Below are 17,630 nucleotides of genomic sequence, written 5' to 3'. Positions count from 1 at the left end.
CAGTTATGACATCGCTGCAACATGGGTCTGAATATGTCTTTGTGAAAAGGGCTGAGTGATTGATTCACATTCCTTTGGAACTAAAGAAGATTTAGACGATGATATTTCTTTCTCGATGGGAGTACTAGAGCCTGTTCCAATGCTGCAACAGAGCAATACATACGGGTTATTGACTCTCTACAACTGGCAGTTTTTTTTTTCTGATTGTAAACCTCCTTTCATAAGGGTGCAAAAGTATGTTCTCATTTTGTAGCAGGGAGGCACATCATATACTCTTTTATTCTCTAAAACTGCCAGTTTGTTGTTACACTAAATTTCCTCAGTGTGCCAACAATTTGTTCATCTTTGCCCAACTTTTCCCTCTCCCTATTGATTGATGCATAGAGACAATTCTTGCGTTGCTTCTTATACTGAATGGAGTTGGGGTTTTCTGGGTGCCCTTTGCAGACCTTGAAATTAAATCATCTAGACAGCACTGATGGCCTTGTGGTCCTGGATTGCGTGTGATTGCTTCTTTTTTTTTAATATTTTAATAATTAACATCCATAATTTCATGTTAGCTAGTACTGACCCAAATAGCATGCAAAGGACAGATGCTTCTTTGGAGCTTACTGTTGGAAATTTAAGGGATACAACCAAAATAATAGGGGTGGGCAGGCAATGACTGATGATCTTTGGACCGGCACATGATAATATGATAGAAGGTGGTCCAGCTTTGGATGCTCTGGTGAAGTATATTATGCTCATAGTAAATATAAAACTATCAAATTGGTGAAATTAAAAGAGTATTATGTATGTATACAGTATTATGTTTGTTTGCGTGATATGTTATGTCCGAGCACACATGGAAAGCCTCTTTAGCATCGCTTCTACAAAAAATAAAGTATACAGCAGATTTTGGCACGTTCACCTAGACTTTGTATCAGACTTGCCAAATGAGCAGACTTTTTCTAGCGGTCGCTGGTCAGACTCGCGCATATTTATCATAAGTACATAATGGCTTTGAATTGTGGGCGAGCTTATGTAGAGAAGGATGAATTTTTCTTGTACCTGGTGTGCAAGAAACATGAGCCTCTTGAATATTGGCTGAAAGTTCTGAAACGTGTGCAGAGGAGAAGATTTGGAGCTTCTATGAAATATTTGCTGACAATGACTGCGAGACAGACACAAAATCTAAGTTTATTAAGATGGTGACATGTTGTGCATCATGTCACGCCATTCTCTGGTCATATAAGCTGCGCCAACCTGTTCTATGGGGACAACCTTCTCTCTGCATAAAACTGATTTGAGCTCTGTCCATTTGTACCTGGAGTTGTGGATTGAAGAAAATATTAAAGAAAAGTAAGATAGGGCTCCATAAATTTGGCGCTGCTAGAAAAATTTATAATACATGAATGCAGAAAAGGAGAAGAAGAGGGCGGAGATTGGAGGGTATTGCAGCGGAAATTGGGGATGCTTCATAGGAAAAAAAATGATACTTTCTTGCAAACATCTCCGGCCTAGGCTCTTTAAATCTCTCTTTCGAAGCCATGCCGATTTGAAGGTAGTGGATGAGGTACGGTTTGGGAGGCAATCACGGTTTTGGAGCTCGGCCATGGAGGAAGGAGGGAGCTGACAAAGGGACTACGTGAGGTGGAACGGATAAATGGAATTATAATTGAACTATTGTCTGCAGATAGGTTGCCGAAGCTTCAAGACTGCCTTAGGCAATTATACGGTTAAACCTATGTATAACATGAGAATCACGAGAAGACCTTTTGTTACATACCAACTATGTATGGCACCTGGCATGTGGGGATCACTGTTCTTGTGCGTGTATACACATGCACATACATGTCCACATGCATGCATTGGACATATACAAAAAAACATATGTACGTACATATGTGTGTGTGTATATGTATTATGCATTTATGGATTTTATACACTAATCCTGACAGTCAGCAAAGGAACTATTATATATTTGGGGCATTGCATGTGAACTAGTACAAACACTTGGCGCAGAGGAACTGGCAAATATCTCTCCCAAGTCCCAACTCCCAAGTGATATTTGAACTGGTCCCAGCCCGCAGCTTGCTTGCAAAAATGAGCACAGATATTAAGTACGTTTGAGCTGGTCTCATCATTTCAGAAAAAAAAAAGGAAAAAAAAATGAAGAAGACGACGAAAGAAAGAAAGCTAGCTGGTCTCGGGACCTCGCCTTCATGGATTAATATCTTGCATATACTACGTTTGAACTAGCCTGACACTCGGCATGAAGGGACTGAGTACAAATGTTGCATACAACGTGTATGAACTAGCCTCGGCACTTGGTGTGCAGGAGCTCGTAGAGGTCTTGCACTAATATAGATCTCAACGCTTTATATTTGAACTGCTCTCGGCACTCTCTACTTGCATGCAGAGACCGATGTGGATGTCGCTCGTCGTGTATAAACTAGTGCCGGTATTTGGATCGCAGAGACTGGTTCAAACTTGAAGCTAGAATTATTGTAAGGCAACCCCTAATAAGCTTAAAGGAATTAGTTTAAATTTAATAAAGAAAGGACTGCATACGATATCTCTATAGAACCTGGTAATTGTAGTTAAGTCCCTCATTGTTGCTCCAAACTTGTGAGCAGAAATTTTACAATGACCCTGCCAACAGATTTCGAAATCATCAACATGCCCCATCTCTCCAATTGCTTATGCTAGTTCGAATTATGTGGCACATATGTTAAATAGAACGGCTTAGTTCTTAGAGCAAAGGGGAAAGAAAAAATAGAAATCTTCATATAGGAATGGCTTCAAGGTGTGCAGCACTGTCATTCACCAGTGTCTACAGAAGCAGGTTGATCTAATGTGTGTTATGTCGTGTTGTTATGTTATTCTGATTTATGGGGTTTAATTGGTTTAATTAGCTATTTATAGAGTGGTCCGTGTATTTTAGGATTGATGCTTTCTTTTCTGGAGAGTTGCGGTTATATGCATTTTCTGCAAAAATGTGCATCTCTCCGCCGAACATATCCCAACAGACAAGCAACCAACCGCAGAGGTTGGCTGGTTGTGTTTTAAAACAGAACATTATTTCTTTTCTTTTGAAAACATCCAACATTAATCCATCCAAGTCCCCAAGTTGGTATTTCTTTCCTCTTGCCACTAGATCTGTTTTGGTATCCTCACCTTTGGACGCGCAAGGCCTAGGTGAGCTTATGCAGGCTAAGTTGGTCAATCAAAATAACGATACAATCAATAGCTAGGTTACAACCATTAACGAGGCCTTCTTTCCTCGAGCGATCATAGATTACAACTAAACCGTAATAGGTCGAACTAGAACCGATCCAATCCTCTGTTCTTTCAGAAATCGGTACCCAGAGGTGGTATATTTTTGGGTTGCAAACATCGACCCAATTCTCCGGACAACCATGCAGACCTATCTCGACCTTAATCAATACAGCCTTTATATAATTCAAGAGAAAGATGTGGCTTATCTTAGTAATTCCTGACGTAATTTGTACCTTACTTCCAGGTCCAGGACATAGAGCAAAAGGTGATTCAAGCCATTCCTCTCTCTGTTGTCTGAATCGCACCAGCCAAATGCCAACTGATGTAAGGGTTTCCTCCAACCGGCAGTACAAAGTATAAAGGCTTTTTTAATTGAACTTTAGTAACTAGAAGGGTACGAAATCATGTTGCCTTCTTTCTTTCTTTTTTGCTTGGAAGAATTCATGTCTCCTTTATTGAATCAAAGGAAAATATTCTCAAGGGGAAATTATGGGGAGGCCCGCATTTGTTGCATCACAATCCGAAACCAGTAGAAGGTTGGTTATATTTTACTTAGTAGGAGAAAATTAAGGACCCACCGTGGACATGGCGAACCTTTGTTTTGTTGGTATCACGGGAGGAGTGTGGTCTTACAAACTGACAGAGTGATCTTGGACACTAGAGGATGCACAGAATAATACATTAATTGGGATCGTTTTACCTTCTTCCATCCACTGCCTTCACTCCAGTTGTGCTTCTGTCCATCTCCATCCGCTCTTGGTTCATCTTTTGTTCATTTTGTTATGTTAAGAAACGCTGAAACGCTCGGATTTTTTTCTATCCAATCTACCCTGTTCTCTCGAGTAGTACATCATTTAAATAACTGGGTTGTGCTACAAGAATGCTGTGTGGGTAGTGTTGTAGTATTTAAGGAAGGCCTGACCTCTAATTGCCTAGATTCTCTAGCAGAATATATATTGCTAGGAGAACATGGAGGAGCAGGATCGGGCTTCATTACACTCTCTAGATCTTAATGAATACTTGAACTTTGTAAGAAATAAAGCTGTGAATTTATCCCTGAGTTGGAAACGAATAAGGTGCCCACTTCATTGATGTGGTAAGCCCTTTAGCATAAAGTCTAAACAAAATGGGTGGACCGATAGTCATGATAAGCCAATTTAGACAATTTTCGAAATGTTTCAGTATTCCTTCCTTGTATCATTTGGCTTTTATAAAGTAGCAGAACAACTAGCTACAAAGAGAGGTGAAAAAGGACTTTTTATGAATTCTCTTATGGGCGAATGAATTTGATGGTTGGATCTTAATTAAACAGCTATCCGATGGTTGATTATAGATGCCTCACAACTATCAGCAAAGGAATAACCACTACAAAAATAACTATCTTTCCCGACTTTTTTCTGCCGACGCTAAGTAGAAGCGTCGGTAAGGTTTTTGGAAGTCTGGCTTCCGCCGACGCTTATAAGCGTCGTCGCACCCCGTGGCTTGGGCCGACGCTTTTAAGCGTCGGCGGAAGCAAAAATCCTTGTTTTTTATTTTTTCTCCCAGGAAGTCTGGCTTCCGCCGACGCTTATAAGCGTCGTCGCAATCCGTGGCTTGGGCCGACGCTTTTAAGCGTCGGCGGAAGCAAACATCCTTTTTTTTTATTTTTTTCCTCCCAACGACGCTTTAGAAAGCGTCGTCGGAGGCCATTATCCCCCCTCCCCTCCTCCCGATCCCTAACCCATCCAGCCGCCCCCCTCCCCTTCTCTCTCCGCCGCTCGCCCACTCCCCCCTCCTCTCTACAAATCCCCTCCCCTCTCCCGATCCCTCAAACCCATCCTTCCAAGAAGCGAGAGAGAGAGAGAGAGAGAGAGCGGCCACCCAGGCCCCCGATCCCTCTTCTCCGGCGTCGATGGAGTTCGATGGAGCTCCTCCCTCTTCTCCGGCGTCGGCTTCATGCCTTCTCAGGCCACCCAAGCCCCCGATCCCTCCTCCTTCTCCCCCGCCAAGGTACCAATCGCACCAGGGATTGTGAACCCTGGCGAACCCTTCTGCGGTGCCAGTCTGCGTGCCGAAGAATATGGTGACCTTTTTCTTCCCGTCATCCACCTCCGGCTCCAAGTCCGTCTTCACCACCAGCGGCCTCGGCGGCTCCACCGGCCGGCTCGCCTTCTTCCCGGTCGACCGCCGCCACACGAACACGATGGCGCACCCCACGAGCACCGCGATCGAGGTTGTCAGTATCATCAGCAGCTGCCGGTTCTCGGCGATCAACGCTACCCCCGTCTCCTGCGACATCCCTTCAACGCCAAACTTCCCGGTGAGGATCGCCGACAACAGATCCAGCGACGAGGGCTTCATCGATCCCGACTCCATGGCCCCGCCGACGTTCCTCCCACCACGATCGCTCGCCGGATCGCTCGATCGGAATTAAAGCCAAGCCCTTGAGGGATTGTGAACTGTCACTGCCAAGACATGATCAAAAGCATCGTCAATATGGTGGAAATCTTGAAGCCCAACTGGGAACACCCCAGATTCGAATGGAACCAAAAGCATCGTTATTTTTTTTTCTGTAAAAAAAATTTATGACGACGCTTTAAAGCGTCGCTAATTGAACTGGTTGAGGAATTTTAGCGACGCTTAAAAGCGTCGCTAAAAATAACTTTAGCGACGCTTTTCAAATGCGTCAGCAATTTTTTTTCCACTCCGACATAGCCGACGCTTTGGTGACGCTTTGAAAAGCGTCGGGAAGAAAATTAACGACGCTTATAAGCGTCGGTAAAAGCCTCAAAAAGCGTCGCCAAAGCTCCTTTTTTTTGTAGTGAACTTTCTTCGTATACAGTAGCAGCAAATTCGAGCATTGATTTATTTAATAATTAGAGCAAAGATTTAATGGCTATCAAATCAATGATAATTATACATATCATTATTAATATAATTTACTTAATCAATGTGTTTATATTATTTAAATAATATTTATCATGTATTACTATAATTAATTTTAAGCTATTCGAGCTCAAATAGAGCCGAGTCAAACTCAACCTTGCCCCATTTATTATTTTAGCCAAGCTTGAACTGAATTTCAAGCCCAATGTGAGCTGGCTTATGAGTAACTCATTCAATAAAAATAAGATTATCTACCTTAAAAGAGGAGGGTGAGATGACCACAACTAGAAGGTCGGAATTTAGCTACATAAATACTAAAATGCATATCTGTATTATAATTGCCTAGGTGTTATGGCTTTCGAAAATGTACCATCCAAAAAATGGAGTTGCTAGGCAAAGCAGGGGAACGTGACCATTAAGACAAGCCCTAGTTCGCTCCAAACAATACCAACGTGTGAGTTCACGGTACGAATACATATTTTCATGGTACCTAGCTAGGGTTGGAGGTGGTGCAGTTGCCCCCCGTAGCCCGATGAAGCTCGCCCTCCCACACATTGCCGTAAGGTTTGCTATCTCATGTATCGCCTCCAGTCCGGGCAATCATGACATTTATATAATTGCACGGCTTGCCGTGATTGGGAGACCGGATCTCCTTGCTCCAAGCTCAAGGGACCGGCGGGTTGCGTCCTCCGCGTGAAAGAAAGAGACGAGGATACACGTCACGTCCTTTCCCCGCACGGCTCTCAAAGCGATACGCACGAAGGAAGGTGAACCATCCTTTCGCGCAAAAGATACACCCCGCGGTATTATCTCAAGGAAATTAGCGGCTTTAAAGCTGCTCTTTTGCCGATTCTTTTTTTTTTTTTTTGCTTTACAAAAAGTTTTGAAAGGATATGCTTGCCGTTTGCACAAAATGACAGGCGAAGCATCCAAGGTCATTCGCACATGTGGACTCCCATCCTTCCTCCTCCTCCTCCTCCTCAGTCTTTACATGCCCGCTCGTGAATGCTGCTGATACCACAGCAGCAGTTACAAGTCCCCTCTCCTCCTCCTCCTTTCCATCCCATGATCCCATCCTTGGGCTCCAGAGTCCAAACCCAAGAATATCCACACTCCTCGACCCAAACAGGGCAACCATGAGGTCGCCTCCATCCCACAGCCCCAACTCTTCCTCCTACCGCAAGGACAAACTCCCATTGCCGGCCTCCGACCTTCTCCCGGCCGAGCTCTGGATCGACGACGCCGGCGCCCTCGATGCGGACCGCCTGGCCCGGACCCTCGCCGGCATCAAGGCCAAGGGCCTCCGCCCCGACCTCCTAGGCTCCATCGTCTCCCATTACGCCTCCCGGTGGCTCCCCGAGATGGCCACAGGCCGCGCCGCCGAGCCCTCCCCGGCTCCCGAGAGCCCGACCGCCGCCTGGCTCAAGAAGCGCTTCCTCGTCGAGACCCTGGTGGGCGTCCTCCCCCCAGAGAAGGATGCCGTCCCCTGCGACTTCTTGCTGAGGCTCCTGAGGACGGCGAGCATGGTTGGGGCGGCGGCTGGCTGTATCGGAGAGCTGGAGGCGCGTGCTGGGCGGCAGCTGGACCAGGCGTCGCTGCGGGAGGTGATGATACCGGCGTTCAGCCACACGTGCAGGACGCTGCTGGACGTGGGGCTGATGCTGAGGCTGGTGCGGCAATTCGTCGGGGCGGAGGAATGCCCGGCGGCGGTGGCTAGGAGCGGGGCCGCGGCAATGGCCAAGGTGGCCAAGCTGGCTGACGCGTACCTGGCGGAGGCGGCGCTCGACGCCGGGCTGGCGGTGGCGGAGTTCGAGGAGCTTGCCCGGGCGGTGCCGGCACACGCGCGGGCCACCGACGACGGCTTATACCGGGCCGTCGACACGTATATCAAGGTAAGTTAAAATTAGAGTAGATTATTCCTTCTTCACTGCACTCGCTGCTTTGTGTCATTAAGCAAGCCTAGGGGAAGGACAGAGTCTGATGAACAAGTGAGTGCTCCAATTAACTTAACTAAGATGGGCATTTTAATTAGCCGGTGGGCAGCTCCTGCCCACTAATCTCCCCAGTTCCCAAAGCCATGCCTGGAAACCCCACCCCCACGGGACAAAAGGTGGCAATATTGGTATCCTCGTATACCCACGGCCAATTCACCCTTATCCGTAGGTCCGCAAACAAATCAGGCCTTCCTTGGGGCTTGAGGCTGAGGATGGTGTTCATGCTAGGCTAATATAAACTATTGTTGTACAAAAATATATATATATTATACTGTATATTACCATCTCTAGCTTGGCTGGATAGGCTCGTTTGAGCTCATTCTACGATGAAACCAACCTGCCTTCAATATTATTTGAACACAAGCTTCAATAATCAATTTGATTAAGGTGCTAGGCTGGCTGAGTTACTAGAGGGCTCGGTAATCGGCTGTTTCTATCATAAAAATCAGCAAAGATCGCCGTATACCTTTGAAAGAATTGGACGATGGTCGAGGTACCAAACCTTTTCGTGACCCGGCCAGCTCGATGTCTCGATCAAATTGGCTCTCGGCAGCAACAAATAGTAAACTCTTAGAGCCAATAAATTGTTCCACAAGTTTATCAGGTATCTTGCTCTCGATAATCATTGAAAAGACCCAAAATTACTCGCATTAACATGAAAATTGTATTATTGCAAGGTCAGATCTGTTTTATCGCTTAAAATTACAGCAGCGGCGCGGTAGCTTCCTAACCGAGATTATCGTCATTTGTCGGCTAGGCTAACGTACCGAAATGAAAAGATGAGAGGAGATCAAAAAGAAATGTCGACCCCATGGCCCATTCGAAGTCTGGAGCTCTCGCGATACACTCCTCCCTCATGACTTTTTCCTGAACATCTATTTCAGCATTACTATATCTTTTCCCTTTTGCTCAGGAACCGTACTCCTACACCAATTCTAGCGTTTGGCTACCTAGTGAGATCTAGTTTTGTCACGTAATCTATCGCACTGCAGTGCACCTTTTCAATCTCATGGCACCTTGAAATGTCGCCTAGGCATGGCATCCTAGGGATGCGCTGTACATGTATATGAGAAATAGTAGGACTGCTGCACCCGAGCAGCTATGTCCATCGCACTTAGAGATCACATTCACTATCACAATCCACTGCAATTGTATTTTGATGTGCAGTACTAGGGTTATGAGATCAAGACCTCTTTCCTCCTATTTTTCTTTTTCGCTGATCACTAACCTCCTCTCATCTGATTTTGGATCGAATCTGGTTTGGGTTTGCACCAAATCGCCTCATGGATTGCAGAAGGCCAGTGATTAAGCACGACCCCATTTGTTTCCAGCTTATTAGTCCATGCAAAATAGATATCCGTATACGTAGTACGCCAATTGTTGGAGTAGGTTATTCCCGACTCCGTAAACACATTGCACCCGGTTCTAGATGGCTCCTACATGGACAAATACTTGTTGGGCTCAGCTATTCCGTAGTTTGCTTTACTCGAGACTCAGCTCGTAATATCTCTGACCCCGGCTTCTTGTTCACCTTTCCCACTTTGCGTGGACCGGGGCAACTTGTGTCCTATTTATTTGTCGACTATTACGGTCGAAAAAAATAAAAAGCAAGTGCACGAATTTTCAGGCTGTCAATGCGAAGACTGAACTGGACTCGGGACTTGGTGCTTGATTTGATCCTGTGACACTGTACAAACGTAGAAATTGACAGGGTCCCGGAAGCTTGCTTTGCAATTTCACAAATATTAGTGTTGTCTCTATAGCATGCAGTCCACGCATGATGACAAAAATGCCTGATCCATGGGGCCTTTGTTGGGTCTTGTCACGTTAATTTAGATCTACTTTGATCTAGATATGTGGCTTCGAATCAGTTGGCATGCTGTAAAAGACCTGACATGTGGTCTGACTGAATTCTTCCTCACGGCCCAAGTTTGATTTGATATGAACTTTCATCAAGTGAGACGTATCTAGGAGGCCTAAATTTCCAGCCTTCCTGTCATCAACTTTCTCGACTCCCCACAACCATACTTCGCATAACATATTTGGAAACATGGAATTACATGGATAGCTAAGAAAAGATAAAAACTCCAAGCGTTTGGTCTCCCTCAGTTCGCAAGCTACTCGCCACCATTTCCAACAACTATCTCATTCATGAATTATCGAACCAGTTGTCATGAATATAATATTCGCCTGTTAACGCCATGCACAGTATTTTTCATGAGCCAGTCACCATTCCGATGCCCGTGTCTCCAACAGTTGTGACTCACCAACTTTTCCTAGCTAAATATTTAGGGCCCAGCATGTTTGCATATAGTAGGATTTGGACGATTCCAAGATTCGACTGGCCGTGGAATAAATAATGTAGAAGACCAGTAAGTCTATAAGGACTTCATCCTTGTTCTTACGGAGTAGGAGCAAAACGGAAGTCCATCTCAGATAATCCAATATGGTAGTATTGTGGTTGTGTGTTAGACGAAAAGAATCGATCGTACGTATGTGGCTCGGATCAACCCCATGGCTGATGGCTCCAAGAGGCCTTCTTGTTACTGCTAACCATGCATGCTGTCCCTTCCGTTCCCAGGCCCATCCAAACACAATAAAGCAAGAGAGGAAGGCTCTGTGCAGGCTCATCGATGCTCGGAAGCTGTCTTCGGAGGCCTCCCTCCATGCCGCCCAGAACGAGCGCCTCCCCGTCCGATCCGTGATCCAAGTGCTCTTCTCCGAGCACTGCAAGCTCAACGGGCTCGCCGAGTGGAGTGCGTCGTTCGCGGGGCTACGGAGCCCGAACCCTGCCCTCGAACTCCCAGGGCGGGTCCCCTCGAGAAGGGAGGTCTTGGCCCAGCAGCATGAGATGCGTAAACTGCGGGAGGATGTGGCCAGGCTCCAGGTCCAGTGCCATGCCTTGCAAGCGCAAGTAGACAGGCTTTTTTTGGAGAAGAGGAAGAAGGGGTTCTTCAGGTGGGGTTCCTTCCTGTTCAGAAGTGCCGACGTGGTGGACAAAGCTGAGGACCATGATGTCGGGGCGGGGCGCCGGACGCCGATGGACGCCAAGAAGGGAAGGCTGCCTCAAGGAAAGGGGACGCCTCCCAAGTGGCGCAACTCCATGTCCTGAAGAAGAAATGCAACCGAACGCTTTTGTGATTAATGTTTTGAATTAAATAGCCTCCTTCGTTGTAAACTCCATAATCTAATATCCTGCATTGTGTTCTGATGATATGACTGCAACCCAGAGTAAGTGGAAATATAATGCTACCCTTGATTAATCAGTGCGGGTGTGTATTTAATCTCATGTTGGTTGCATGCTAGAAAAATTTCGGATACTCGTACAAAGCCAAGGAACTTAAATAGCAAGTTTTTTTTCTTCTTTTGGATGAGATCCCGAATAGTTTTGGCCGCGCAAGCAAATTGTATGGCGTATTTCTCCAAAAGAATTAATATGGTGCGATGTTTAATCCTGTATGGTGCCCCCTAGAATAACAGAGGTGAAGAATGCATGCTTTTGCTTGCAAAAAGCTCAATGAGAGCCCGAAAAACATGCCTGGTCCTCCAAATTCATTCCATACAAACTCCTATACAAAGCAAGCCAAGTGAGATTCATTTATTTTACACATATCCCAAACCAATCCACCCTCAGGTACAAAGAGATTGACAGAAATATAATTGTAAAATATAACAAATAACAAGCACACAAACAATACAAAGAGATTAATTGGTGATAGAAACAATTACACCTCACAAGTACTGGAAAAAAAAATGATAAATTAAAATCTTCAAATATATATCACAACCATCACTTGTTCGCTGCTTTCTTAATTGCTTTGGTGCACATCTTGATGAACTTGCTGTTGCTTGTAGCCACAGAATCCTCATTGTGATCATCATCGTCATCGATCACTTTTGGCTTCTTTCCTATGCATTCCGCACCCCTTCTCATTCCCAAGATCATTGAAGGTGATGATGGGAAAGACCTAAAGCCCCTACCACTCTCAGACCTTGGAAGTGCTCCTTTCTTCTCCTCTCTCTCCTTTGCTCCAAAGCTCTTCCTGCTACCAGCACAACTGCTCCCAACTCCCATAACATCATACATTGAAGGTGATGATGGGAAAGACCTAAAGCCCCTGCCACTCTCAGACCTTGGAAGTGCTCCTTTCTTCTCCTCTCTCTCCTTTGCTCCAAAGCTCTTCCTACTACCAGCACAACTGCTCCCAACTCCTATAACATCATTACTCCTATCATACACATTGCTGTCATTCATCATAATAGCCTCACTAGTCCTGCTTTCCCTGCAATTTCTGTCTTTAGTTTGCTGTTTGTCAGAATTCAGATCAGAATCACCATTTTCATCTAATGGTTTAAGCCTTAAAAATTTGATCTCCTTCTGTGGATTTACAGAGTTCAGTTCGTTGACTAATTCATTTGTGCTGCTCTCTGGTCTGTCAGGTTCCCCCGCAGGTGAGGAGTCTAGGGAAGGGCCTTCCTGCATGTTTCCCAACAGCATCTGAAGCCACTTCTCTACGTTCCCTTTCCCAACTTGGTTCCGGTAGTCCTCATCATCATCTTCTTCACAAAGACTTTGAGGAATCAGACTCGTAGGTTTAGGAACATCAGACTTACTGCTCAAATTATCCTCTCTGATTGCTAATTGCTTGAACTTACCATTTTGTGCCACTTCATTCTTGGAAACTCCCAGCTTTCTATACTCTTGTTGGCCTTCTTCATGCAGGCTGCTTTTAGGTAAGAGATTTCGCTTCTTTGGTTCCGTATTGCTGCAATGTCGCTCTCCGATTTCTAAGTGCTTGAGCTTCTCTTCAATCATAGCTATAGGTTTTTTACCTTCTCCTTCAGCCTGGATAAGACAAGAAGATTTCTTCTTCCCTTCTGATTCGATGTTCTTGCTGCAATTGCCCTCTCTTAAAGCAAATTCCTTTGGATGATCATTACTTACCAAAATCCTATATGTTTCATCCTTCTCTGTACTGTCGGTCGTTGTAGTTTCCCCTGACTCTTCCCCTTCACCGAGAGATAGGGCGGCTTCAGAAGCCTTCTGCTCCTCCTCTAGAAACACTCTGAGCTCCTTCTTTCGATGGTTGTCGATCCTCCCTGCCGCCAGCAACTGAATGGCTTTATCATGCCTTTGCTCGAATAGTGTATCATCAAGGCGTGATCTCTTCCGTGCTTGCTCCCAAGAAGGCCTAATCTGCTTTTCAATCTCATCTCTTTGTTTGAATTTCCGGCGAAGTTCATTCTCAGAAGCATCACAGATTGCTCTCTGTGTCTCCAGTCTTGCCATAAGAGCACTGGTAGCAGCCTGGTTCAGCCTAAGCTGCTCCTTGTAAACAACACTCCTACATGGTGACAAGCAACACAGCTATTTCTCAACTCTCACGAAAACTCACAAAAATCATGGGTTTGGGTTTAAGAAGGACTTACTGATGCATGGCATCTCGGATCATTTTTTCCAATAAGACCTTGTAAGAGGACTGAGCCTCTGCCAAACGCCGACATTTCTCAACTCTCCGCCTCCGTTTGATTAGCACTGTCTCCAATTCCTGCAGGGCGAGCCTCTCTGTTTCATTTTTTTGCTTCAAACCAATCAGTTCATCATCCAACTGATCGATCTCCACTAGCTTCTTTTTAGTCTCTTCTTTCTGTCTCAGTGAATCTCTGGCCATTGCTATGGTTAGATAAGGATTATCATCATTATCACTAGCATCAGGTTTATTGTTCTCTTTAGAGATGTTTGGTCTAAATTTCTGAGCTGCCATGTTGAGAGCATCATCTTCTTCAGCAGATAATTTCCTTGCAGCTGTTAAGATCCAAAACGGGCTCCGTTAGAATGTTATAGAAGAACAATAGGAAGAGAAGCAGAAAGAACTCGATTGTACTAACCAATTAATGGGGAATGGGACCACAGAGATCTATTTATATCAAGGGTTTTCAGCACCGATGCATCAGAACTTTTTTGTGATGAAACAATGGCAGCTGGAGCAAACCCTACTTGCCGTTTCATCTCAATGAAATGCTGTGGAAAGCTATGAGATTCAACAGCCTGCAATGAGTTCAACTCCTCGCTCCCCCCATCCAAGAACAAGAAGGAAAATGCTCTGTTCCTGTAAATAAATTCGTTTCCAGATTTTTTTTTAAAAAAAGTTTTCATCAGCCTAATGAAGTAAATAAGTATATTAACTGAATCCTACCAACCTGAAATCTGAATTCCTGGAAGCGAATATGGATAGAAACTGGTTAACAGAGACACCCAATTGAAGATCCCACCATGGAATGAGAAACTCCAGTTTATTGTGCTTCTTTCTACACACTTGCCATTGCAGTAGCCTTAGGTTGCCAGGGATAGTTTTCCCCCCTCCTAGAATTTGAAAAGATTTTAACTCAAGACACAAATTCAAATTGCACAAGGAATACTAGAGAGGGGACAATGAGTGAGAAGAGATTTACTTGAACAAGGAAACCAATGATCAATATCCCAAGCAAGGGGAGAAGCTGGATCAGCATTCAGATAGAGAACATTGCCGTAAGGGTCCACTCGAAACAGTGCAGGATCAAATCCAGCATTCCTGGAAGCACCCAGAGAAAGTTACAAGTCTGTAGCTTTTGTATACGCATTCTTCTACCTTTAAAGAACTCACCCAAGATGGTCCAGTTGCTTCCACAGGAGATTGACATAACCTCTGGGATTAACAGAAGGTTTTGCTTCTGGATCGATGACCGGGAACATCCGATTCAAGTCTTTTGCTCTCAAAGCCTGCATGAAGATATTTTAAAACAGCATACTCGAAGGAACATATAATCATATAGATTAGCTCCATGTTATAAGGACAAAAATATTAGCAGTTCGAGCAAAACTGAATTTGGAGGGCAGATCTTGAACTAGGGACCCAAGAAACGGAACCGGACAAGCAATCGTGCTTCCATGCCTCTCTCTCTCTCTCTCTCAAAGAATCAACCGTCTCATTTGCACTAAAGCAAGATCGATGAACAGAAGCTAGGGAAAACTTGCAGATCTCATTGATCGGTGCTAACCACCCAAAATCCCCAGTTTAAATATTTTATAAACCCATGATCTGAAGGATCTGATCCAGCTGAATCTGCTGCAAAATCAGAAAAAACTGAACTTTGTTCCATAGTAAACACAATCCTCCATAATCTCTCCTGATTACCTCCAATATGAATCTATTCGACCAAAAAATATCAAAAATTCAAATAATAATAAATACAAGAATGCAGGAAGGGTGAAGTGCGCCCAAAAAAAAAACAAGAAGGGGGAGGAGGAGAAGAAGTATCATGGAACCCTAGAAACAACTGAAGAAACCAAGATTTTCCATTAAATAATAGTAATTCTTTTTTTCTTAAAAAAAACCGACGCCCAGACGATAAACAAGACAGAGAAAGGGAAAGACGAAGATGGGGTCTCACCTCCTGAGGCTGCAAGACGGAGGGAAGGAAGGCAAAAGGGGGTCCTTGGATGTAGAGTTTGAGCACACTGGGACTTCTACAGAGCTTGGCGTAGGCTTTTGGGTACCCGAGGCATTCGTCCACAGCCATCTCTTCTTCCGTGAAGGCTAGCTTGGCGGCCATCTCTTATCCGATCTCCACCAACCGACCGAAGAGAAAAGAGATACAGGGCAATCAAGAAAGTTGAGTGTGGCAGGAAAACCAGGTGGAAAGGAGACCGGGGGAGGAGGAGCGTCTTGCTCCTTTTGGGTGGGGTAACGGTCGACTTCGAGGAAGAGAGCCGTTGGATTTTCAAATTGCGATGCCAAGCGGCATACCAAAACCGGACCACAAGAAGTACACTATAGGCGCCAAGATTCGGGAAATCATCAGAAGCATTGATGCCAGAGCATCGCTGTTTGAAATTTTGAGCGAGAAGTAGGACTAACGTCCCGTTTGGGAAAGCTATTGATAGTAAAACTTTTCAAAATATAGCTTTCTGAACTAAAGTTTTTATAATAAGCTATTTACTTTTTGCTAACTATATTTTTAAAGTGTTGTGCGACTTTAACATGTACTTGGTAAACAAACTAACAAAATACTTTTGATACGATAAAATGACAATAAAAAATATTACATAATATTATACAACATAACATAATAAAATATAATATATATTGATACATAAATATATGATATAGTATAATATTACTGTAATATAATATAATATTATTATAATATAGTAATATAATATTGTATACTATAGCATGATAATTTAATATAATATTAAATTTAGCAAAACATATCAATGTATTATGATATAATATAATATAATATTATATTTATAGTATAATATAATAATAAATATATAAAATATTATAATTATTAACGTAAATTAATTTTTCATAATATAAAAAAATTTCTAGCTATGTGATAAAATTAGTTAAACAATTATTAAAGGGACATTTTGAGTAATTGTTATATTTTATCATGAGTATTTTGGTCAAAAAAATAGCTTTTCGATCGGATTTAAAAGTGCTTTTTCGGAAAGCTCCACAATGGAGCTCTCACAAAAAGTTGTTTTTAGATTTCTGAAAAAGCTAAAACAGCATTTTCAAAATTTTTACCAAACACCCCAAGTTTATCTAAAGTGCTTTTAAAGGGCGAGAAAGTATTTTTTGGCCCTCCAAAAGCTCCCCAAATAGGGCCTAAAAATGGATCAAATACAGATCTAAATATTGGTATATTTATATTTTTCAATACATATAGATACGGATACAGATATTAAATGGATATAAAAATTAATATCTATATTTCTTCTAAACGAATACGGATACTAATCAGTAAGCATATCCATATTTGTTATAAATAGATATGAATACGAATCGAATATTAATTATATTTATATTTTTTATCCGAATATGATATTTTTTGGATATTAATTAAATTTAAGAAAAATTCAATGGTGAAAACTAGTAATAAAGACATGACCATAAAAAAATATTGAATGAAAAAATATAATTTAACAAGTATTTATTAATAATAAAAACTAATAATTTTATAAAGTATAAGTTGCTCATCATCAAAATAGACAGGATATATGGTGCCTCCAAGGCGTCTCATGGCTATTGTTGGTTTTCAATCGTCGGATAGAAATTAAAAAATGGACGAAATTTTTAAAACTCTAATTGCTTATAGATGATAAAAGAAAAAAGAGAGACAAAATATTATGTACTAGGGCGAAGAATGAAGAGGAAAAGGAGAGAGTAAGGTGGGGAAGGATCCTCGTATTGAGCAGGGCTTGTTTGTTTCTGTTGTGAAGTTATTTCTTTTAATCATGAAGAGGAGGTCGGGTATTCCGGGGATGAGGAGATTGGTGAAATGTTGCATAGAGAATAATGGTAGTCTGGTGTTTCATTTGTTTGCTGTAGACTAAAATATCTTCTCCCTTGGTTCTAACCTAATCTATTTTATAAGGCTCAATTCCTAATGGACCTAACATAATACATCAAATTCAATCCCTATAATTCTTGCCGGCTTAGGCCTAGAAGACAAATAGTA

At 43.2% G+C, this 17,630-nt stretch overlaps 2 protein-coding genes across 3 annotated transcripts; one reads left to right on the top strand and one right to left on the bottom strand.

Annotated features, from left to right (window-relative positions):
* The first annotated feature begins 7,002 nt into the window (after positions 1 to 7,002).
* LOC103704119 (coleoptile phototropism protein 1-like) lies at positions 7,003 to 11,405 on the top strand. The gene is made up of 2 exons (XM_008787282.3): positions 7,003 to 8,018; positions 10,702 to 11,405. Exons 1-2 carry the CDS (start codon positions 7,263 to 7,265, stop codon positions 11,230 to 11,232), a joined length of 1,287 nt encoding a protein of 428 aa, XP_008785504.1. The 5' UTR covers positions 7,003 to 7,262; the 3' UTR covers positions 11,233 to 11,405.
* A 287-nt stretch (positions 11,406 to 11,692) lies between these two features.
* Positions 11,693 to 15,831, bottom strand: LOC103704126. Of its 2 annotated transcripts, XM_039130497.1 has the most exons (8): positions 15,552 to 15,831; positions 14,765 to 14,880; positions 14,574 to 14,692; positions 14,322 to 14,484; positions 14,010 to 14,230; positions 13,551 to 13,926; positions 12,305 to 13,465; positions 11,693 to 12,163 (listed from the first exon to the last, which is right to left on the bottom strand). In XM_039130497.1, the coding sequence occupies exons 1-8, from the start codon at positions 15,711 to 15,713 to the stop codon at positions 11,911 to 11,913; spliced, it is 2,571 nt and encodes an 856-aa protein (XP_038986425.1). In that variant the 5' UTR covers positions 15,714 to 15,831; the 3' UTR covers positions 11,693 to 11,910. The 2 variants fall into 2 exon arrangements, with proteins under 2 accessions (XP_038986425.1, XP_008785517.3); XM_008787295.4 differs by having other exon boundaries at positions 11,693 to 13,465; positions 15,552 to 15,830.
* Positions 15,832 to 17,630: the final 1,799 nt, after the last annotated feature.

This window comes from Phoenix dactylifera, chromosome 9, assembly GCF_009389715.1.
Source record: "Phoenix dactylifera cultivar Barhee BC4 chromosome 9, palm_55x_up_171113_PBpolish2nd_filt_p, whole genome shotgun sequence".
Taxonomy (NCBI): domain Eukaryota; kingdom Viridiplantae; phylum Streptophyta; class Magnoliopsida; order Arecales; family Arecaceae; genus Phoenix; species Phoenix dactylifera.
The sequence above is the reverse complement of the archived record's forward strand: the minus strand, read 5'-3'. Positions and strand labels throughout refer to the sequence as shown.